The 24935-nt window shown below is 37.6% G+C and overlaps 1 protein-coding gene across 2 annotated transcripts in view; it reads right to left on the minus strand.

Annotated features, from left to right (window-relative positions):
* Positions 1 to 7872: 7872 nt before the first annotated feature.
* Positions 7873 to 24935, minus strand: part of LOC140152721 (A disintegrin and metalloproteinase with thrombospondin motifs 13-like) — a 28815-nt gene continuing 11752 nt past the window's right edge. For both annotated transcript variants that reach the window (XM_072175188.1, XM_072175189.1), the window contains 18 exons: positions 24504 to 24652; positions 23802 to 23951; positions 21422 to 21553; positions 19749 to 19887; positions 19283 to 19381; positions 18923 to 19071; positions 17960 to 18023; positions 17108 to 17219; positions 16676 to 16824; positions 15608 to 15728; positions 14265 to 14345; positions 13013 to 13280; positions 12414 to 12609; positions 12139 to 12289; positions 11511 to 11672; positions 11013 to 11198; positions 10280 to 10470; positions 7873 to 8063 (listed from right to left, as the gene is read on the minus strand). In XM_072175188.1, the coding sequence (XP_072031289.1) occupies positions 7902 to 8063; positions 10280 to 10470; positions 11013 to 11198; positions 11511 to 11672; positions 12139 to 12289; positions 12414 to 12609; positions 13013 to 13280; positions 14265 to 14345; positions 15608 to 15728; positions 16676 to 16824; positions 17108 to 17219; positions 17960 to 18023; positions 18923 to 19071; positions 19283 to 19381; positions 19749 to 19887; positions 21422 to 21553; positions 23802 to 23951; positions 24504 to 24652 (2661 nt within the window). In that variant the 3' untranslated portion in view covers positions 7873 to 7901. The remainder of the gene's footprint in view (positions 8064 to 10279; positions 10471 to 11012; positions 11199 to 11510; positions 11673 to 12138; positions 12290 to 12413; positions 12610 to 13012; positions 13281 to 14264; positions 14346 to 15607; positions 15729 to 16675; positions 16825 to 17107; positions 17220 to 17959; positions 18024 to 18922; positions 19072 to 19282; positions 19382 to 19748; positions 19888 to 21421; positions 21554 to 23801; positions 23952 to 24503; positions 24653 to 24935) is intronic.

The following is a 24935-nucleotide window of genomic DNA, read 5'->3' on the forward strand; positions in this document are numbered from 1 at the left end:
ATTTATCCATGTCTCTGATTTGTGACTACTACTCCCGCTCCTACTATCCAATTACGTGATTATCCACTGAAACATGATATATTATCCTCTCTTGCAATGGAAGTCTATCTAAATCTTTGTGATCTATCGAATGCTTTCTTTGAAGCTTTTTCTGCTTCGGTTTTGTGTTCTTTGAGTTTATTCCAAGTAGTCTTGCTGTTTCTCCTATGCACGTTGTCGCAATTGAGGCATTATTCTTAGGGTGGACTAAGATATATGTGAGCGTTTCGTCCGCATAGTCCGCATACGACCAACTCCTTAGCGCCATCTACGTCTGTGCCGACCAGAGGTAGCCATCGAAGGGCCTGCATTGGTCAGTTACTTTATAGAAAAGTGCTCGTATCATGAACCCAAATTTTGGGTTTGTACAAAAGAAATTCAATTCTGCATTATCATTTTTATTGGCAATCCTGATTAACTTATTTGCGTATTTACATAGCGCAAATTTGTAATAAAAAGATAAAGCGCCGAAATGAGTTGCACATTCATTATACCAATTGAATACATGAATCCAAAACCCACCCAAGTCCATGGGAAGTGATTTTAAGAAAAAAAACCTGTGTATCATTTTAATTCCTTCAGTTAGATTTACCTGGTCAATATGGTAAGTTGTATGTGCAAATGGGTGGGTTAATTTCAGGGACTTCGTGGGGTTCATTTTAAATTCTGGACTTGGGTGGTTTTTTGAATCATATACAAAGACAATAATGTTGGAATGATATTACCACTAGTAAGATATATAATACAAAATAAAGCACACAGTTATGTATAATGTTGATAAGCATTCTGCCATGTTATATAAACCACACACTTTCCTTGGTTAAACCCATTTTTTTTCAAAAGTCACTCTCCAGCAATGAAGATGGACTTTTAATTTATACATACTGGATTTCAATCAATGTGTTACAAGACTCAAATCATGGACTTGGGTTGATTCTTTCATACATGTTATTTTCACATGCTCAATAGACACAGAGGATGAATTTGAGTTGTTCTTTCAAATATATGACAGGCATATGTATAGCAACACTTTCCCATGCTTAACTCAATTTGGCCAAAGTATGGACTTGGGTGGCTTTTGTATTCATATATTCAATTAGTTGATCTGGTCGCGATTATAGACTCCCGGTATAGACTCCAGAAAAAATAAACATTTGTATAACATTCAGAAAACATATTTGTGAATATTCTGAATCATCCAGGTAGATAGATAGATAAATTAAAGATTAAATATGAGACTGATCATCTGGACTTACTGTTTTGAGTTGGCTACAGTATCACGTCTCATCCGAGACGCATCGTCAGGCCTAATGGGCTGGTGCTGAAGTGTTGACCCGTGACTCAGTTGGAATGACGTCACGGGAGAGTCGTCGAGGAACCCGCTTGATACCTGCGTCGTAGGCCCTTGACAGGTTGTGGCGTAGTCCCCCTCCTCGGTTGAGCGAAGGTTCCTCGCGGCGGATATATATGGCCTCCTTGACCCCTCGCTCAAACCACTTGTGTTCTTTGTCGAGCACTAACACCTCATTGTCCTCAAAAGTATGGTTGGTAAACTTGATGTGGGAATATACAGCAGAGTCGTTGACCCCTGATGAGCTGGGTCTGCGATGTTGGTACATGCGTTTGTGCAAAGGTTGTTTTGTTTCCCCTATGTAAGACTCTACACAGTCCGAATCTTTGCACTGTACAGCATAAACCGAGGAGGGGGACTACGTCACAATCTGTCAAGGGCCTACGACGCAGTCATCAAGCCAACTGAGTCACGGGTCAACACTTCAGCGCCAGCCCATTAGGCCTGACGATGCGTCTCGGATGAGACGTAATACTGTAGCCAACTCAAAACAGTAATTCCAGATTTTGTTGAATCAGCATTGTGTTGGGACACGTAATCTGCGCATACAACAAACTAATGTCTAATGTCCATTACCCATCAGTCATGCTAGGTCATCCCACACCTCACCTCACATTCCATGCATTCTGTGTCACCTACTGTCGGATGCAGCTCTTCTCAAGTAGCTTCAATTTACTTCTGTCCTTTGCTTCTCTTGCACAGGTTGTGCCATAGGATATTAGGGATTCAATCATGTTTCACCGTTGTTCATCACCGTTTAACAACGATGCGGCCGCGTCGTCTGCGTGGTTTACTTCGCGAGGGCAGCTTTAGCTGCCCGAGCGAAGTAAACCACGCAGACGCGCCGGACGCGAGTTGTTAAACGGTGATGAACAACGGTGAAACATGATTGAATCCCTTTCAACAACGAAAAGAAGCTAAAGATCGTATAATTCACGGATTATTTCACGAGGAATGTCAATTAATCATTGCCACTCAGCCTTACAAAAACTTCGACGATTGCTCTGTTAAAATTAGCAACAAAACTGGGATAAAACTACAGAATAAAACTGCAATGTTTAGCCGGCCGCTACCTGACAAATACTGAATTCAACTTGTAAGCTTGCATACGCACAAAGGTTCCAGACATGACGAATTTTACGCGCTCTCGCGTAACGCGTATTCTCGCTCGCGTTCGCGTATACGCTACAGTAAAAGTGTGGGTTCATCACGGATTAACAACGGTTGGCTCCCGTATAAAGGTATAGGAAGAGTTGTTGAAAAGATCATCACACCATCTTTGTTTTTGTCTTCCCCTTCTTCTCTTTCCTGTTCTTGACTGCCATTTAGTTAACCTCTTTGTCCATCTATTGTTGTCTCTACGAGCTATGTGACCCAACATCTCCACTTTGCCTCTATGATTCTTTCAATGATATATTTAGCATTTCTTTTGTCCCGTATTTTAACATTTCAACTTTGTCACGTATGGTGATATGTAGCATTTTTCTTTCTTTTCAGTGTCATTGGCAATCTTTTGTCACATAGGATTTGCTTGTGTCTGCAAAAGCAGCTCCAACCAACCTTTATTCTTAGCATGACTTCTTCTCTTGTGTTGTCTTCCATCAGTTATTGCCTGGTCTAGATACTTATAACTTTCTACATGTTCTACATATTCTATCTATTCATTCTCTATTTCAATGGATTTGTTTGTCTGGTAGTTTCATGAATTTAGTCTTCCACTTGGGTATTTTAGACCTATCTTCTTGCTCTCCTTGTTCAAGCTGTTTAGTTGTACCTCCATATCTTCAATCTGTAGCTGTAAATGCAACATCATCTGCAAATCTCAGGTCTGTTAACCATTCTCCGTCAAGGTTAACTCTTCTCGGTTTTAGGTCTAGATTCTGAACACTTCTTCTATGGCAGCTGTGATGATTTTTGGAGATATTGTATCATTGTATATATTTTGATGTATATCGGTTTGGATACATCCTTTTCAAGATGAATTATGGCTGTTGCATCTGTATGTGTATATGTCCTCCATGACATGTACATATCCTTCGTTGACTCCAATCTTTTAAAGCTGCGAATAGGTGGCTGTGTTCTATTGAGTCGAAGGCTTTTCGTAGTCTATATATATCAAACACAAAGCTTCGACTGACATTCACTTGCCTTTTCTATTAATTGGTTCAATGCATAAAGATGATCTGTAGTTGCGTAGCCCTCTCTGAATCCGACCTGTTCTCTTGGTTGATTCTCATCCAGTATTCTCTTGATGCGGTTTTATATCATTCCAGTGAACAGTGAAGATTTTGTATGCATGGGAAAGTAAACTTATTGGTCTGTAATTCTTGATGTCTGCTTTGTCGCCCCGGGTTGTCGCCTTTCATGTGAAGCAGTATAACTTTAGCCTTTTTCCCGGGTGTAGGTATCTTTTTCTGTTGCAATATGTTGTTATACAGTCTGACTAGTTGTATGCACCACCTACCTTGAAGATGTCATTGGTTAGGTCGTCATGAAAATTCGATATAGAGAATGCAGATATGGAAATCAAGTGTGACCTTATATCCAGCACGGTTATATATAGATGTAGCTAAAGAAATATCACCAAGAGAAAGAAAGTCTAAGAAAGTGTAAGACAACCCACCCCAACAAAAATAAATACATTGAGCTTGTCAAAACAATGTGAAAGAAGAATTGAAATCATTCTGATAAGCGGAAAAAGACTAAAACAGATGTCAAACCTGAAGAGCAAGAAGACCAGAATAAGTAAAATGAGACAAAAGGGTGGCAACATCACAATTAATAGAGAAGAAATTCTAGACGTATGTGCGGAATTTTACCAAGAGATTACTGTATAATATATAAACACTCACACGAACCCCCATCCTCCACACACTCAACTCAACTACCAAAATACAACCACCTCTAGATGTATTCGCCGGCAACCTGTACGTAACTCTGTACTCATGGTACTGACCGATTTTCTGCGCCTAACCAGGGACATTGACCTGTTTTACAATATACAATTTGGGAGGATTTGAACCTATCAACCGGGGACTGATTTTTATATTAATAATAGAGTATGTACACTCAAATGCACTCCCCCGTTGCAACGGTTGCAGTAAACATGCAAATCCACAGTGGGATTCATATTAGCATCCGTGTTTGTCGGCTAGCACCAGCGCACACACACATCGCCACTCCTTAAATAATAATGCGGATTACAGAAAATATGCTTATAAAGATTTTCCATGCCGTACCATGTAGTTCATTGACCTCATAGGAAAATAACGAATTTAATATTGTGTATAATCCAGGAGTTCGGATGTGATGGGAAAAGGCACTCCAATCTTGTATATGATTCTTGTGGTGTGTGTGGAGGTGACGGCTCTTCATGTCAAAAGATTGAACAAAGTTTCTCTGGTGGAGATCGCCCTGGTAGGTTACTTTAATTACAAGCATGTTAACATCAAACCTATATTATGTCAAGGTGTGCTTTTTCAATCAATGTTAACTTTAGTACAATACCTTTGACATATTTAACATGAAAAAGCATATTATTAATCGCTTTTGTAACAGGCCTTATAAAAAAGAGATGGTGTCATACTTTCCCCTGTATTCTCTAAATTGATATACAAATGTAAACACCAACACTAGTATCCATAGATACTCACAAAATGTAGACACAAGTATCCATTTCAAACGTAAAATTATTAAAAAGATCTCCATTTGACTTGCCCGAGTCACGTGCATTTGAATGATTACAAATGATGATGAGTATTAAGGTGTTCAAACGAACATGTAAAAACATCCCCACCTTCACCCACACACATACCTGTCCGAGCCCTTTCTTAAGACCGGTATAAGCAACAATATCCTAATACAGATAGATATAATAATGTGCGTTATTTTGTTTATTTCAAGGCAAAAATGAATAGAATCTATTCAAATTTGAATAGGTAAACATGTACGCCGGGTACTTAAGAGAATCTATTCAAAATGAATAGAAAATTCTATTCAAATAAATGATCCTAAATTCTATTCAAAAATGAAGAGGTCACTTGTCAGAAAATGAAAAGCTTACTAGTTACAGTTGATTAGAATCTATTCAATTTATTTGAATCTATTGACTCTAGTCAAAAGGGAACGAATTTGGGGGAGATGGAGATGCATCATCTCTTGTCCGCTTCGCCTATAAGAGAGGAACACTAGGACTCATCACCGTGGTGTTGAATAGCCATCAAGTGTCTTTGATAACATAATATAATAATAATAATAATAATAACGCATTTATGGGGCGCCTTATGCCAGAACTGACCTCAAGGCGCCTTACAATGATATACTAAACTACAAATATAAAATATCTTAAAAGTACTATCTTAAGCTACAACAATGATAACAATATTGGCAAGCATATAAAATATATATACAAAAGTAAAAGACATAATGGCAATCATATAAAAGACACAGGCCTACCACAAAGGCAAGCATATTATACATAAGCAAGATAAGTAAATTACACAATAAATCAAAATAGAACATATCAGAGAACAGCGTGAGTCCAGCAAACAATGAATTAAACGAGCCAGTCCGTGATGGTTAACCGGAACAGATGAGTCTTGAGTAGGCCCTTGAACTGCGAGATGGTGGCAGCATTCTTAATGTTCAAGGGCAATTGATTCCACATAAAATTATTGTCTTGAAAGGGGATAGCAGAAAAGGTATTTGCTTGAAAATAAATATAAAATCTATGGTGTTAAATAGCGTTAGCCCTGTTTTCTTCATCCGTGGTTTTGTTTCCTATTATTTCAACTGAGAAGATCCTCCAAACACTTTCTTTAATACCAGTGCCTATGTCCCCACCGTACTGTACAAATGTGTAATGGCGGCCGACCAAGAAGCAAAGGACCCCGGATACAGCAGCGTGCGTACTTTTGACCAATGAAATCCCTCATTATCTTTGACGTCATTTTGATGAGTGTGTCGATTCAAAGTTTTCTGCGATGTTGATACTAAATCGCATCAAACGATATGATTCGATTTAAAAATGATAAGGGATCTATTCAAATTGACGAGTTTCTATTTAAAAAAAAAGTGGGACAAACCAGTGGGAGCGTCACATTGAGACATTTGCCCTCCACATCTCACAACCCTTTACCCTTCCCATTACCCCCATCCAAATCATGTACACAGTTTTAAAGGTTGCAGATATTAATGTAATTTTCCAGTTCTCTTTCTCTCAAGCTTAATTCCCAGCCCTCAAAACCGTGAAGACAGTCAAAGCTTCAAAGTTTCCGGACGCTTCGTTTCGTTTCCCACCATCTGTCGTATTCCCAGTAGTTAATGTTATGTTTAATAACTTTTATTAATGATAAGCTTATAATATGCTTATAATAAGTTGAACTTTATTTGTTTTCATCTCAATTCACATCAATGTTAAAAAATGTAAAATGCAAGATAACAAATACATTATGATATTACCATAAGAACATAAAGAGATGTGGATGTCACAAAGACGCAAAGCGTGAAACTTGTTGCTCCCAATTGTTGCCTTGCACTACAAGCAGCTTGCACTTTAACAGGTGCGAGTGATCAGTATATGCATATTCTATAAAATTACACTTACCTTACCTTGACATATGCGCGCATAGCGCGAAAATTTGATAAATCTAAGTCTAAAATGGACCAAAATAAGGATAATTGGTGCCTAAAACATACCAAAAGGAAGAAGAACATCATACATTTGGTAATGGGAGCGCGTGTGGCCGAGTGGATCAGGCGCCCGACTCATAATACATAGGTTGTGAGTTCGAGCCCCGCTCGTGCCAACGTGTTGTGTCCTTGGGCAAGGCACTTTATCCTCATTGCCTACTGGGGGGATGGGGTTGGGTTGGATTGGATGTTTAGTTGTTTGTTTCAATGTTGCAATATTGGCGCTGATTAAGCTGCTGCCTGCGAATTGCATTGTGTCTGTTTAGTTGTGTTTAATGTACAATTCTAGCAATTTGACCTGCGGGTCACCATTAGAGTTTGAAATAAATCCTTCCTTTTTTTTAATGTCAAAACGCCACTTTCTTGGGGAGTCCATATTTTGCTAGCAAGTGCCATATTGAGTTATAAAAAGTTGGCTTACTTAGGTGTTTTCTATGGGCAATAACTTATGGGTGGCCAACTAAATCAATCATCTACGGGGGCCCAAATAGAGGATTGATTTAGTTGGTCACCCAAAAGTTATTGCCTTTGACCCATAAATAACACCTATATTGGCCAACCTTTTATAACACGCCATGACGCGTCAAATGGCTTGTCTCCCTAGGTAACTGCTAGTTATAGTGGCAAAATATCAGGGCGTCCGTCGGACGAGCAGTTTAGGAAAGTAGCACGCCCGATGAAAAAAATTGCCCGTCTCGGACGTGCGGACGGGGGCTATTTTATACACTCTATATAATGTGCAACCCTTATAAACGCGGCAGAGAGATGTCAGAAAAAATGGTAATGCAAAATTGCGTTGACAAAACTGCTGGAAATATTTTTATATCATTTTGAACTTAATTTTATATCCCTTGTACTCGTTTTGTGAATTGCTAACAAATTTGAGTTGAACTATGTTGCTCCGTGATCGCCATTTCATTTGTTCCTGCTTTCCACAGTAGCTTATGGTCTGAGGTCCGTCGGCTGCTACGTAATCAACGACCTGCAATGAAAACCGAGAATAAACATACATTTACACATAAAATCAGGAAATACATGCACAAAATATTCATTACAAGATGTCAGTGATTTTTAAAAATACACATCGTTTATTCAATTGACTTGTCCCATTATTTCTTTTATTTTTTTTAAAAATACGTCGCTGGGCGGGAAAAAACTCATAATTTCAAAGTTCAAATGCAAAATCTCATGTAAAAATGTGCCCCAATGGCAAATTTATGTAACGATTTTCATCATCAAAATCAAAATTGACTTTTTTTTGCAAAGGAGAAGGGAGAAACATCCTTCTTTCAAATATTTTGATGAAATTCCGAAGGGAAAATGTTTGAAAAGTGACCTTTTTTTACCCCCCATCCAACTTCGATAATTGTCAAAAATCGTGAAATTATTCCAAAAGAAGCTCGGATTTAGCGTTTTGTTATGCCAAATTGTGTAGTAGCCATATCTTAAACCAAAGGTATCGTTGTTAACTTGTATTTACGTGTATTTTCGGTGTGTTAAAATGACTCAATTAAAGTACTCTAACTTTAAACTTTATTTTCTCCGTTTCTTTCTTTTTAATGTACCTGTTTTCAAATTACTGTAACTTTGTAACAAAAGCAAAGCTCGTATTGACATGGGGTTTTCAGTAATGTGAAGCTTTGAATACGCTAAAAATAAAAATGTAATAATCCCAAACCTGGACCTACTTCAGGCTAATTTTGCTTGATCGCATCAACATATAAATTATTCCTAAAATACCTCTTGATATAATTATTCTTCGATAAATGGCGTATGTGATTTTTCCATGTATTTTTTGTCAATTTATTTCCACAGAAACGTTTGCACCACACGTTCGAGTTTCGTATTATCTAGAATGATATCCGACTCTCAATATTAACATTATTGTTATTTGTTTTTTGATATGTGCCCAAGAAAATTAAGTTGATCCTGTTATCATTGGCAGACATTTTATTGATTTACTAGTCATTGGCTTATTTAAATTGTGTATCTACATATTTTCGTGAAGTAAAGTGTATCAGCAAACAAGACAAACTTAAGTATAGTAAAAACATAAACAATATCGTTGACATGGAGTTATTAATAAAGGGTCTTCAATTGAGCTTTGGGGACTTCACATAAAATATTTTCTGTAGCGTAGCCAGGAGGGAGCCAGGGGGCTAAGAAGGCAAGGTGGCTTTCCAGAAAAGCAGCCCCTTCCCACTCCCCACCTCCTGACTCCGCCACTGAATATATTTCATATTTGATTGAAGGATTGACACCCGGGATTGACACAGATGTATTGTTTTCTATTGCATTGATAACTTTGAAACCACTGGGACATAGGATAAATCATCAAAATCCGTATTATTCTAGCTTGTGTAATACAGTTTAATGTTCAACGGTATCAAATGCTTTGGACAGATCCAAAAATATCGCCAGAGGTTTCATTGTGTTTTACTGAGTTACTTTTTGTATAATATAAAGTTCAAAATAGCCATATGATTATTTCCGGAGCCAATTATTTTACTCTTTAATATCTCATCTAGTGTAGTTTAATACCTCAAATTTCTTAATAGACATGACGTCATTGATATTATAAGTTGCATTCTTCAAGCCGCATGTATAATGTATATTTGTTGTCCGTTTTTAGCAACAGTCCGTCAGGGGGTAATGCTCAAATAACTTCAACACCTATATTCCTATACGGTTCAATTCCAAAATTGGCAATTTTGCACAACCTTTTAAGCAATTGGGCCCATTGGTCACCACTGAAAACTCATCCATCGATATATCGAAATCGCTAAAAAAAGTACCGTCAAACCATAGCACATCCACATTCACCTTCAACCAAAATTCTGATTATTACACACTTGAAATGACTTTAGTGAACATACCTGGCAAAAATCAAGGCATCAGATTTAGCAGTTTTGACAAAATCTGAGATTTTTAATAAAACAAAGGAGTATGTTGTTTAATTGTTATGATCGAAATATTAGTCGAACGCGCACGCGATGTTCATAACACTGTAAGTACCTGGCGTACACAACACATCAAAAGGACCGACACGAATTGGTGACAAATAAAGGGGGGGTCTGTCAATGAAAAATAACATTTTGTGGAAAAGAAATAGAATTCAATTTCATATTGAAATGTTACAATATTACTTTCACAAGATAAATTTACTGTTTACTCAATTTGGACTGATGATCCATTTACCTCTAAGCTATCATTTGGACAGTTTCCATCTGATACTCCATCTTCCAATCGAAATCCACGAAAATTCAATCGGATTTTATTACCAGGAGGTACAACGATGATAGTTTGACAACGGGCATTCGCTGGATACTTGTCGGGGTAGTTCGGGCTAAGCAGGATGCCTTCTAGGTCGGTGTAAATTTGGTAACATTCTACATAACACCCAAAAAAGTATTGATTATGGAAAAAATAATTATTTTGCACGAACTTAATCCCCTTGCCGTTGAATTTTTCACAAAACGTCATTTCACAAACTGATTTTTTACGTCATGATCACACACAAAGTATATACCAAGCTTGACGTTTGGGACATAAAATATTTTAGCCTAATTCAATCACTAATTTTAAACATTAAAACATTATCTAGTTAAAAGACCAATTATTGGACATCTTTTAACTAGATAATACATAACTTGTAAATTTTGTACTGCATGAGGAAATATTAAAACTTTCATGGCATAGTAGTTTTGACTAGCTAATCAGCTATTCTCTAGACGTCTCTAGACGTTGAAGTTTGAACCGCATTTCGCAAATTCTCTATTATTAACCAAGCTGTGACAAACGACAATTGTGATATGAATGCGTTAAAAATTGAGTTTCAATAATTACGATAAATGAAACTGAAGATTGATTATGTAATAGAAACACGGGTATAACACGGACGTTTTATTACTGCTTTATTTTTAAACCTTACCAGGGATACCCGTGGACGAGTCGACCAAACGGTAAGTTGCATCATACCCATGACCAAGTTTGGTAGCCTTATATTCAACCCCCAGTACATTGTTCTGTATCACAATTTCAGGTAGATTTGGATAATAGCCACAGTATCGATACGGATTGTCGTAATCGCCAAGGTCCCGTATGAAAATGGCTTCACCTGTAGGAAATGTTCCAAGCCATCGACAATGTTAGTAAAAATTACACGCCTATTCATTTTTTTCACCCTGATGTGGCAGTGACGTCAACGCGTTGAAGCAGTTTTTTTGCGCGCGCATCTATGCAGTATGCATGGCAGATACCTTCTAAAGACGCCTACGATAATACGCCTAACCTAACCTTCCATGCAATCTTAGACATCTAAGAATTTTAAGAAATCCCAAACAGCCAATCATTTTAAGTGTTTTGAATTATTGACCAATGAAATTTCAGACGCGTAAGATTTCTTACACAATTATCGTCTCTGACATACCTGGTGGTGAACAATCCACATTGATCAAATTGAATTTGATGACTATATCCTTTCCAGGGGGTGCTACTATCACATGTCTGCATTTGCGACCGTTGGGTGTGGGTCCAAGTCGAGTAATCATTCCTGAATCTGCTGTTGACATTCCATCACAACTTATTGGCACTATATTCAATTAAACAAATTGATACATACCTGAGATCAATTTGAGGTTAGAGATAGAAAGGAGCAACATTAGATTACGTAATGCTTTGTTCCTTTGATGCCGACTTGCATGAGTTTCCGACAGGCTATTCATAAAAGTGGTACCATTGTTTCGAACAAAGGGGTGCCGCCATTTAATTGGTCACTGATCCGGCATCATATTAACGCTTTACACAACAGGGGAGTATCAATAAGTGACCACAATACATATGACGCTTCAGTTTTTACACAAAAAATATTTCATTGAAAACCAAAGGTAATCATGCTTCCTCAGCATGTGCAATAGATTAACATTAATTTTTTTCTTAGTCTAGCAGCCTTTTAGAAACACTTGCTGAACCACTGCTGTAATTGCTGGGCTAGTGTACCTTTTCAGAGCCTTTTGTTTAACTATTTTGGTTCAACTGAGAAGTAACTAGTGTCTTACCTGCATGAGGGCAGGGGTCGTGACTACATGGCATTTCTATCGATGGCTTATTATTGGAATCGCACTTGATATCGTCAACTAAATCGTCAGTTTCTATGGTAACACACATAGTAACACGCTGTTGTATGCCATTTCCACATGTTGTGGAACACTGAAAACATTTGAAAACAATATAACAATATACTGATAAGTAAATCGCACTGACGAAAACTGATGTCAGCTATAACATAATGTTCTTTACAAAGGATTCAAATGTGTTAGATAAAATTGCGTACTTCGAACCAATTTGTCGTTTGCCATTCATACATCAATGCACAAGGAACATCAATACAGCTCTGTGACGTCATAGGCTTTGGAATGTGGGCGCACTCTGAATCAGGTACTGTCGTATCTCTGACGCAATTGACTACTCTGGTCTGTGTCCCTCCGCCACATGTTGCACTACATTCCGTGTAATCAGATACCTGCCAACTGTGACAAACCCGAAAAGTACTATTAATTATAATATACATATCGTTGTTTTACTTAGAATAATGATGTCGCCCGGGTTATATGAGACGACAGATGGCTAAAAACAATACCTTTATTCTCATTCTTAAACACTTCACTTCAAGTACAAATTTTAATCAAATTACACGGAATTACCTAAAGCTTAAAATCGATCAGTCCTGTTGTTTCTATGCACCTCCGATTGGTTCAAATAGCGAGTATAAGTACCGCGTCGATACCCACGCGCTAAAGTGTGCGATATCGTGTCATATCACACGGGTAAGAACCAATAAGGTTGCAGGAACGTTCTCAAGTGTTTAATAATATAATTATTTTAATCTTTTTCCATTCATACTTATATTGTGTACTTTGCACCAATGATTACCTTGCTACTTGCACGTCTGAAACAGATGCGTAATACTGATACCGTATCATAGGCCTCACGTTAACATCTCCGACGTATAGTAGGGTAGGGTCATACAAGAGGTAAGCTTCTACTTCTATAAGCTCTGTAGTTGGCCCATCCACGGCTATGATTTCCTCCAAGTTGTTTCTTTCGTAGCGTATAATCATGTTACCAGCACTATATCGACCATTAGGCGGAACCAACGAACCATCGCCGCTTAAAACACGAATACCGCCCACCTTTGCCGCTATTAACATAAACGTAGAATAATTTAAGTATGAGTGTTAGAGCAATTCAGATTACGAGAATGGGATTTTTACAAATATATACAAAGGTAACGGGTCAGTATTGGTATAATTTGGCGTGGCGTTATTTACCTGTATGTATGTGTTTGGTTTAAATGCCCTTTAATTGGTTAATATTGTCTTTAGTAGCATGGTCCAAGAGTTCGGTCAACATGTCAAAGATGAGATTCATCAGGATCGTTCAAAGTCAAATTAAATAAATGAGTTCTGGTAAAAATCCAATAAAAATGAAAGTACTCACTAGATATATTTCAGTTCCTATCAGGAACCTTGTTCACTCTGCAATGCCTGTAGTGTTTCTAGATGTCGGCAGTCCTTGGTGGCAGTGATAGCACCAAGTGATGACAGGCCGTCTTTTCAAAACTAGACTATCTGAACACAAAACTGAAGCCGAAAAAATAAGTTCCAAAAATGTTAACAGATCACAAAGAAAGTCATCCACATCCCAAATTCATAAATCGGCAATAACTGAGCACGTCGCAGCTAGCAACCATGTTATCAACTGGGACGAGGCAGCAATCATAGATCAAGAGGCAGACAAACCACGCGTTGGCTAAAATAAGCCATATGGATCAGGTGCAGGGGCAAAAACACTATGAACAAGGACGAGGGGGCATACAAATTAGACAGAATCTATGACCAGATCATCTCAAAACGGCAACCTACAAATGTGGCAACACAATCACTGCCACCAAGGACTGCCGACATCTAGAAACACTACAGTCATTGCAGAGTGAACAAGGTTCCTGATAGGAACTGAAATATATCTAGTGAGTACTTTCATTTTTATTGGATCTGTACCAGAAATCATTTATTTAATGTCAAAGGATTATCTTGGAAATAAGTAAGGTTCACTAACGATAAGTAATAGTTAGTAATCCTACCAAAAGTAGAAGACATTTAGTGATGACGAATAAATGACTTACTCATATACGTGTATTGGATATTGGTATTCCTCATGTGCAGAAAGGTTGAGCCAATAGGCAGAGTCAAGAAGGTAGTGAAACCTTGAAATAGAAAAAGAACGCAAATGTGATGCGATCAAGCAAAATCAGTCGAAACTCGGCAAACCTTGTTTTGATATATGGGCCAAATAATGTGTGAAGGGGGGATCAAAATGGACTCTTTTTTATACGAAAACGAAAACATTCGTAAATATATTTTGATGAAATGCCGAAGGGAAAAAATTAAAAAAGTGACTTTTTTTTATCCCCATCAAACTTCAAATAATTGTCAAAATCGTGAAATTATTCCAAAATAAGGCGTTTTGTTATTAAGTAGCCAAATCTTAACCAAAGGTATCATTGCCAAGATGACTATGTATTTACATGTATTTTAGGTGTGCTAAAAATTACTCAATTAAAGTACTCGAATTTTATTAATGTATATGTGACGTGTCATGTCAAAAGGAGACACTTTTGGGCAGGATCGTAAATGGAGAAATAGCCAAAAATCTGCCAGGGGTAATTTTTTACAATTTTGGTTTGTTGTGAATTTGTGATGTTATTAATGTTAAAAATATTGTCTGATAGTTTCAGACCGGAATATAACTGGTATCTTGTATTTTCGTATTTTTTGAGACATTTTTCAAGGTACTTCCTACTCTCAACATTGTCAATTATATTTTTAAATGCCGATATCTCAATTTCCAATATTATAATTCCATAACTTACGAACTCAATATCTTCGCTTAGGAATGTCCGATTTCATTGGGGAAAATGGCGTTATGGAGAACAATATCTCTATATTTAAGATATGTAAAAGCCTCAAAATTAATAGCCTGCCAAAAAGTGCCTCCTTTTGACATGACACGCCACATATGTTCAAATTTTTGTAACGTTGTAACAAAAGGTCGTATTGACAAGGGGTTTTCACTAATGTGGAGCTTTGAATACGATGAAAGTGTAAGAATCCCAATATTGACCTGAACCTACTTCAGAGTGATTTCGCTTGATCGTAATTCTGTATTGTTTGTTGGTGTGTTTGCTGTAAATTATTTCCCCCTCGAAAAGTTGAAATAGTCACTATTATGGAAAAAATTGCACGTGACTCAGGCAAGTCATATGGAGAGCGTTCATACTTTTATGTGAGTAATGGATACTTAGTGTCTACATTTTGTGAGTAATGGATACTGGTGCTATACATTTTGTATCAAATATCAACATAGGGAATCAAGGGGAAAATATGATAACCATCACCTTTTAATAAGGGGTATTACAAAAGTGGTTCATGAAATGTAGCGACGAAGTTAACATGTTTAGTAACTTACCAGGGCGATCTCCACCAGAGAAGCTTTGTTCAGTCTTTTGACATGAAGAGCCATCACCTCCACACACACCACAAGAATCATATACACGATTGGAGATGCTTTTCCCATCACATCCGAACTCCTGGAGTAAGTTATTATATTAATTCGTTATTTGTTTTTGAGGTCAATTTGTTTGTAAGGAACTGCATCATGTACATACCATTGAGCCTCTTCATCGGGTTATTTTCTGCAATCTACATTATTATGAAAAGATATTTTTGGCGATGTGTGTTGGCGGAGGTTATGTATGCTGGCGTATATGTGTGTTTACCGACAAACGAGGACACGCACATGACATTTCACATTTAAACCGTGGACCAATCTACAAAGGTGACCGTCCTCGGGTTTGGAAGTAGCAAATAACAACAATTGTAGGTAAAATGCATTTGCGAGATACGTCCTCTATCATGCATTAACTATATACCGTCCTTGGTTGTTCAAAAAACCAAGGACGTCCTTGGAAAATGTCCTTGTTATGTCGATTGAACGCGGGTTCAGACGTCCGCGTTTGCATAGTCCAAAATCTTGTCCACGTTCGAGTTAAGTATACAGGGATGTGTGCGTCTATCTGTCATAGCTGTCTGCCTGTCTGTGCCTGTCTATCTCTCTGTGTCTCCCCCCTCACTCTCATGACTATTCTTTTGTGTAATATAAAGGTATACAAGTGCAGTGGTGTGTGGGGATATGGAGGTGTGAGGGGGTGGGTGTGGTAGTGTTGGTGTTTGGGTGTGTGGTGTGTGGGTGTTATATGTTTGGATGTGCGCGGTTGCATATAGGCATTGGTGGGGTGGGTGGTGTGTTCCGCGCGTGTCTTTGTGCAAAGCATTGATTATCTGTTTGTTTGTCTCTCTGCCATAACTGTCTGCCTGTCAGTGCCTGTCTGTCTGTCTCCCCTCACTCTCATGACTATTCTTTTGTGTAACATAAAGTATAAAACTTGAGATATTCATTATATCATGCAGTTCCAAAGGAAGAATTTCGTTTCGATAGCAGGGAGTTTCATTTGAACTTGTCGGACACATTACTTACCCTACAGGATCCAGCGACACATAATTTGATGGTGTTTGAATCAACATTGTCATCATCCCAGCACTGGGTTCCATCAATGAATTGAAATGGTGAACGATTAGCCCAGAAAAAGTCATCAGCCAGACACTTATGATCGCATAAAGCATCACCTACACGATACAAGTTGCATGTTTTATTGTAAAGAATACAATACTCAAAGTCAGATATTTTTCGTCAAAGTTTTGAATAGCATTTTGACTTTTACGTTGATAAATCAGAAATAGTTCCTTGCATGATTATTAGGAAATTCATCAAGTGACTTGATTGTGATCAAGTGTTGTTTGCTGGAGGGGATGATATGAGAAGAAGTTGATAAAAATTAACTTATGTTATTTTATAACCCACTTTCAAAAACAAAACAACACATGATTACCAAACAAAGAAAATTCTTACCACTTTGACCTGTAATATATGCAATCCAGTTGTAATACTGTCCGTTGAATGGCTCATCGTTAGTTGCTGCACACTGCTCGTCACGAAAATCATCTTGTGATCCGTCACATGGCTGAAGTAAGATTGCATTATAAATAATTACATATAATATTCACTATTCAAGAGCGCTCGAATCGTTAATCACAAGTTTCGATAAAATAACAATTTTAAGTTTAAAGTTAACTTTAACACTGTCAGTGGGGTTTTGGCAAGAGGTGGCCTGTGTGATGACCGACTACCCGATGAATGGTAGGCACCCAGCCTGTGGTATTTGCTATGGTCACGATTTAAATTAGGGGATGGAGAAAAGGTGGGCTACATACAAAAAGGCAGGCAGGAAAATCTGATGGGAGGGCAGGAGGGGCCAAAAGAAAAGGAAGGAGAAGAAAAAACTGCACGGGCGAATCCGGGTGATCGAACCCGGGACTCCTGCGTGTCCATCTCATGTCCCACAAAAATGCTGTTATCCGATTCCTTAAGCCTTTTGTAATATACTAGCCTACAGTTTGATCAGCTCGTAATCATCGCGATGATCAGCCTATAACCATAACATTACGGATTAATACCAATATATTTTCTTTCGAGAATTATCTTGTGACAACTCATCAGAAGTATCACAAATTATAGATAGGTCAACTATATCACTCTTAATGTGGATCTATTTTTTGACGTAGTGGTAAATGCCTAACATTTCCCGCCGATTACGATCTGATCAATGTTTATGTTGTTGAAGCAGCCGGTTACAATTCCGTACATCCAACGATATTATCTTGGTTGGCTTTGTTCTAAAATAATCTTTCGAAAAGCACTTACTTGAAAATTGCAAACTTGATATTCAATGGAATCCCCTGGGCATCCACGACCACCATACATTGGTCTAGAAGAAGACGAAAGTCAACAATAGGAAGACACAATTAGCTTGTGAAAATGACTAAAACTTTGTAATACCATTTTCAGAATACATTGGGTTACAAATGCCTTGAAAAATATGAAAGTGCCTTCAGCGTTTGTTTTTTTCCAGGTAACTCGATTATGTCTATGGTAAAACTCTTTTAGTCAAACGGTGTCTGTAGTATCCCAATATAGTCGGTTGTACACCAAATCTAAAGGCGTTGACTAGATGACTACATGAGTTCATCTTTATATGTAACTCATTGACCCATTAACAGATAGTGAACCTTAAGGGGATCTAAAGTTATTTTAAAGTGAAAAAGAACCTTACGGCAGACGTAACATTATATACATCTTGGTGAAGATTATTCATCCAGTCGGTAAAACAAAAATACAGAAATTGAATAAAATACTGGCACTTACGTTTTGCTAACACGATGAAACCATCGGACATCATCAGGTGACTAGTTTAGGTGGATTGGTCACGTGAGAGAAGCGTTAAAGGACAAATATGACCAGGCACCGAAAGGAATTGATCGCCGTCTCTGCTTTGACCAATCGACCTTAATCAGCCACCTGATGATATCTGATGGTTTCGGAAGAACGTCGTGTTCACAAAGCGTGCGTCCAAGCACGTCGTGTTCACAAAGCGTGCTTGATTTAATTTCTGTACTTTTGTAACATTATGCATTTTAAATAGTTATTTTACAAAATGACAAAAGAAGGCATTGATAAATTATACCCAAACCAATGCATGCAGTGAGTAAAGAACTTAAAAGATATCAAGGACTGAGAACGGGAGGGGGAATTGAAAATGGCAGAGATAAACATTGCCTTTGTGGGATATTCACCATTATTGACTGCACCGTATATTTATTAACTTACCCAGGGTTATTACAATATCGTCTACGTTGTTGAACACCTCGTCCGCAACTTCTTGAGCATGGACCAAAGTCAGTTTCCCAAGATGACCAAGCCCCGTCTACTGGGGCCGGTAAACCTTCGTTATCAACACATTTGCCTGATATACACCACTGAAAATCAGAAATATGTTAGTAATTGATATGCTGTCAATACGTGAAAAAACCAAAGTCGTGTCTGGCTGCCATATCTAATTTATAGTTGTAATAAATAGATACGAGTTCAGTATAACTCCGCATTTTCAACCCCCGCTTCCACTACCATTCAATATTGTACGTATACACTTCTCGCCGCGAATTGGCACAACACAATGATCTCATTTACCTTTCTATCGGCACACGGCGTTCCCTCCATTAATGGGACTCCGCGATATAATATACGACCACGTTTATCCATACATTCAAGAAGACTGCAATCTATGGGCTTGGAAGAACAAAAGCACGAAAAAGGTATAAGCTTAAAAGAAATATGTGTTTTGCAGGATCGATTTATTCGGTATGTGTTTCGGTTGTGATTGGTTTTCTTTCTTCAAGCTTTATGGCCATTTTACTCTGATGTTCTCAAAATGGCCGATTGCTTTACATGTGCTGGTAAAGCAATGTAACAAAAAATATAACTTTAACTCAACCTTTCGTCGCAAGAAACAACACCTAGAACATGAAAAAGTCTTCCTAAAAGACTCTGGTTAGCCATGATAAGTAGGATGTAATTGGCTTGACGACATGTAATACCTACCTCGTTCTATTCAAATTAAACATTACGTTTTACCTCAAACATGGACATAAAATACCTGATTCTCCACGGCTAAAAATCCTGGTCCAAACGTGAGCACACACTGGGTAAGATAGCTAATTGAAGCACCTGGAAGAACGTCAACAGGAACGGGTTCTATAAGAGGCTCGTCGTCCAGACATGAACTTAAGGGATTGCTGAAAATGTAAAATCGAAATGCCCAATCTTAATATTGAGGCCGTTAATATTATTGACTTTAATTTTTATTCTTTCAATGATAATTCTTTCTAGTAGACGGGTCGCCATGTAACTGAAGTTTAGGTACAGTAAAAAACACATCGCTCTTCGTGTCCACGGTGTCCAATCAATCTTCAGTCTTTCAAAGGTACATGTCATGGTCGGCAAACCAGTTCCATTATAATGTGCCCGTTCAGTGGCAAGATAACATACCTCGACCAATATTAAAGGTATCTAGAGAAGGGAATGAATAAAATAGACCATAATATGTGAAAAGGAGAATCTGCAACCAGATAAAGCTACTGATCCTAACGAAATTCCCTCATGAGTCCTAAAGGAGTGCAACGCAGAACTTGCAAGACCACTCAGCCTGCTGTTTGAGCTTTGTTTCTCAAAGGGAGTTTTCCCAAGCCAGTGGAAGACTGCATCTGCCATCCCTATTCACAAGAGAGATTCGAAGTCGAACCCATCTATGTACCGCCCCATCTCGCTGCTCTGCATCGTCAGCAAGGTCATGGAGGCTGTTATATAGAACCAACTACAGAAATACCTCCTTGGAACTGATTTCAGATAGACAGTTTGGATTAAGGCCATACCACAGCACAGCTGACATCCTCACCATTCTCACTCAAGGGTGGCCCAACTTCCTTGACAGAGGCAACGAAGCGCGCCAGATTGCTCTGGACATCAAAGGAGCATTTGGCAATTAGGAGCTACCTGACAGATCATTCCATCAAAGTTGTCCTATCTGGCCAGTCATCAATGCATCAGTTCCCCAGGGGTCAATATTGGGCCAACTTTTATTCTCTGTCTTCACTGATGACCTGGGTGATGAGTGTGAAAACCAGCTATACCTCTACGCAGATGATTCCACCTTGTTTTGCGAGATTACATCTAAAGACAACCCTGAAACCGTTACTTTTAGCCTAAACAGAGACCTGGAGAAAATGAGGATCTGGGCAGACAGATGGAAGGTGACCTCCGAGCCATCAAACTGTAAGGCAATGACAATATCAAGAAAGAGGAATACAACCCAGCTATACCAAACTGGCTGAGAAGGAGAAGCTGGAGATCCTGGGAGTCACAGTTGACAGCAAGTTGACCTGGACAAAGCACATCTCCAACTTCTCATCCAGGGCAGGACAGCTGGCCGCTCTATTGTCTTGAATGAGTGGCAGCGCCACAACTCTAGGATTATTAGCCTCTATCCAGAGGAAGGCCCTTCGAATCATAGATGTGAGCAAAGAGGAAGCTATTACAGAGCTAAACATCACATCTCTCCATTAAAGACGTCAAGTTGCTGCAGCAATAGTCCTCTACAAAATGCACACCAGCTTGTGAACACCAGAAAGGACAGAGCTCTGCATTGCACTAATGGGTACACAAATTCATACTCCTCAATCGAAGCTAACGTCACTTTATTCGCTATCATTATTTAATAAGGGTATTAAACTATGCCGGCCTTGAGAATGATTATATCATAGTTATACTTACTTCAGAAAGTTACGAATGTTCATTTTGCTGCATGGAGACCAGTCAAAGCTTCCCTCACCAGCTGATCTAATGCCGGACATAATGTTAACTTCATCCGGGCAACCATAGTCAGAATCATGGTTCAGGTTTAAGCTATAATATTGAAATAGAATGTGCAAAATCAATGACAATTTAATAACCCCCTCAAATGGGGTGATTGGTACCATTTGGGGTGGGGGATATGATTGCACAATAATAAAATGGTAGTTTTTAGATCTCTTTCAGATGGTACGTCCAAATGAATAAATGCTATTACCTTAGATCAAAATTTTTTGATGCTTTTAGCAAGATTTTGACCACTTCATTTTGATATACAAGTAGTTAATCAGCAATTTTACATAATAAATAATTGTTGAATGAATCCGTATATGGGTAATAATAGTGTCCTGGGGTACCGCTTAAAGTTTTTGACAATTAATTTCCATTGGTAGGGACACTTCATTACACATGTCATGTATTATGCTGTATTCGTAAGTAACATTTCAGTATTTGTAGGTAAGAATTAGACTTTTGGTGGATATCGCAATCAATCAAAACTTTATTTTATAAAGCACTTTGAATGTATTATTTTCTTTATGTGCGTTTATTGATACTTTAGACCCTATCATGTATTAATAATGTCGGTTCACAGCGGTTGAAAGACGATTGAAGTAAGAAACAAAGGCACTAAAGTGACTTTAATTTGCTTAATTGCACACAAATCGCTTAAACCGTTATTGCAGACTTGTGAAGTCCATCTTGGAGTCAGTTACGTCTTGTGGCCTTTCGTTTGAGGGCAACTACAATTAGCTTTATACCAGGGTCCATCACTGTGTTGTCTAGATCATGAGACAATGAGAACAGTCGTTTTTCCATGGTATTCGAAGGTAACCTTAGCGAAAACGTCAAAAGTTACCTTCGAATAAATCAATTTGGACACAAATTACTCAGAAACCAGAAGGTCGGTAAACATTTGAAATGAAGCACACATGACAGTTGACAAATCAAAGTATTTATCCCCTTCTAATCTTCTTTGAATCTAATTTTTCTTTCAAATGAGCAGACCGTCGTCTATTTCAATACATATTTTTCAACAATTAAGCCGTATTCAGTTTTGCATAGTGGGCATGTATGTGAATTCACAACTTTCATTGACATATGATTTGATAGCAAACATACAGGCCTTCGTTATGTACCAATATGGGCATTGGCATGAATGGCAGTGTTTCACAATACTGTCATGATGTCAAATTGTATTCGTAGGTAACATTCGGTTACCGAAATTTACCTACGAATACTTGCTTTTATTGTTGACATCTCAGAAATATTTAAACGCAGGCTATTGAAACTTGGTAGAAATAAAGAGTGTATTACCCTGCACCTATTGCTTAACTATTGCTTACTATTCTCTCACTTTGTGGTAATGACACAGCTTTTAACATGTATTCGGAGGTAATGCATATTTTTTACCAAACCTACCTTTGTGCCATTTAGAATTTCTGGCAGCTAAACACAATAATAAAAATGTCCGAGTGCAATGCATTTCAGTATTGGACATATCAAAGTTTGTATCAATTGCGCATTTATTAGTGATTTCCATTTTTAAAGATATATCTAGTGCTATGAAAAATTGTATTCGTAGGTAATGTAAAAAATACCACTCAAAAAATTATCACAAAAAATTCATAATTATGTACAAATATGTGAAAAATTGAACAGGCAATCTTTGAATACACACCTTTCAGGAAATCAATTTAGATTCAATCCAATGACTTCTTTTCATAACTGATTTAGATGTTTTTAAAAATACTTTAAGAAATATTTTGAAAAAATGGGTAAAAATAGCATGTTTTGGGGGCCTCTGTGTCTAAGTTTTTCACAGTAGGGGTTTTTTATTATATATGGCGCGAAGCGTATGATCAAGGCGAATAAACACAATACAAAAACGAATGCCAATTGATTAATACTTTTAAGTTATGGCCCTGAACATGCCGTGTACACTTTACGTTGGATTCGACCATAATTATATGCTTGTAGACGATGTTTTACGGTATTTTGCTATGTTAACTAGGTAGCGAAACATCCTAGATTGTGAATTCTTTTATCAAAACGAATATTTTGAAACCTGTTTTGTTAAAATCGGAGCATTTTGATGTTTTTACCCCATAGAGCCAGAAATGTGACCTTTGACCTTTTCATTAATAACTCATTAATGGTACGCCCTACATTAGGTCAACTATTCGTTTTCTGAATCTTTATGACTGGAGAAATACATTGGAATTGTTTTAAACACAATTTGAGCAAGTTCGAAGGCGCTTTCTCGCCAAAAGCAACTCCGGTTCAATTGCAGATCAAATCTTACGTATGACCCATTTCATGTGTAATAACCAAGCCGGTCCCTAGTCCATCATCCTCGTTCACTGAACATTGTGATGATCTGCTACAGGTTCCACCAATATAACCTCGACCAAGAAGATTGCTGTCTCCTCCTTGGGGATCATATAAATCGTATCTGTTGAAAGGAAGAATTGAATGAATTTGCAAAACATGATCAAGGGAGTGCGCACAATTTTGACAGATCCGTCCTTGAAGAACTTCTAAATAAATAAATAAATAAATAAATAAATAAATAAATAAATAAATAAATAAATAAATAAATAAATAAATAAATAAATAAATAAATAAACAAACAAACAAACAAACAAACAAACAAACAATCAAACAAACAAACAAACAAACAAACAAACAAACAAACAAACAAACAAATAAATAAATAAATAAATAAATAAATAAATAAATATTTTAGTAAAGCAATTTCGCGATTTCTAGATGACACTGTCAGTGACGGTATCACACTTTTAAAATCAGCATTCATTTTATTTGCATAGCATCATAAAAGTAGCCTGTTTTTCCTATCTCACATGCATCATAGGAGGATTGAATCTGATACCCCGACCTTAAATTATATATTCAAGCTAACATCTCTATGGGGACTTAAAGACCCATTCAGTGATCCCAGCGAAAGTGTAAAGAGTGATAATCACATTAATTATGTAGTGCTTACCTTGATATGAATATAGCGTTATCCCAGTGGTCTGTATCCATATCATCTATCGGGTTCAAAACTTCCTGCCATTTACAGAAATTGTCCAGCAGTTGATCTGCATCAGCGGATACAGTAAACCCCCCTGCTTGTGGAAACCTATCCGTCGGCTGGGAAAGAAAGACCAAGAATGTCTTTTCATTTCATATCCATATGCAAAAAATGTATATTAGATACTGTTAAATAATTTTCATCAGGGTATCTTGTGTAAGATATTGATGTTTACGTTGTCCAGTGTCAATTTGCCCAAATCTTAAAGTGCCGAAAGATGACGAAAATTTTACACTTTTCTTTCCATTACTGTCATTTTGTGAAGTGCCAAATAGATGTGCTTGTTCAATATGTTAGAAAACATATTTTTACATGTTGATAAATAAGCGGTATTTTCGATCG

Source organism: Amphiura filiformis, chromosome 5 (assembly GCF_039555335.1).
Source record: "Amphiura filiformis chromosome 5, Afil_fr2py, whole genome shotgun sequence".
NCBI classification, from domain to species: domain Eukaryota; kingdom Metazoa; phylum Echinodermata; class Ophiuroidea; order Amphilepidida; family Amphiuridae; genus Amphiura; species Amphiura filiformis.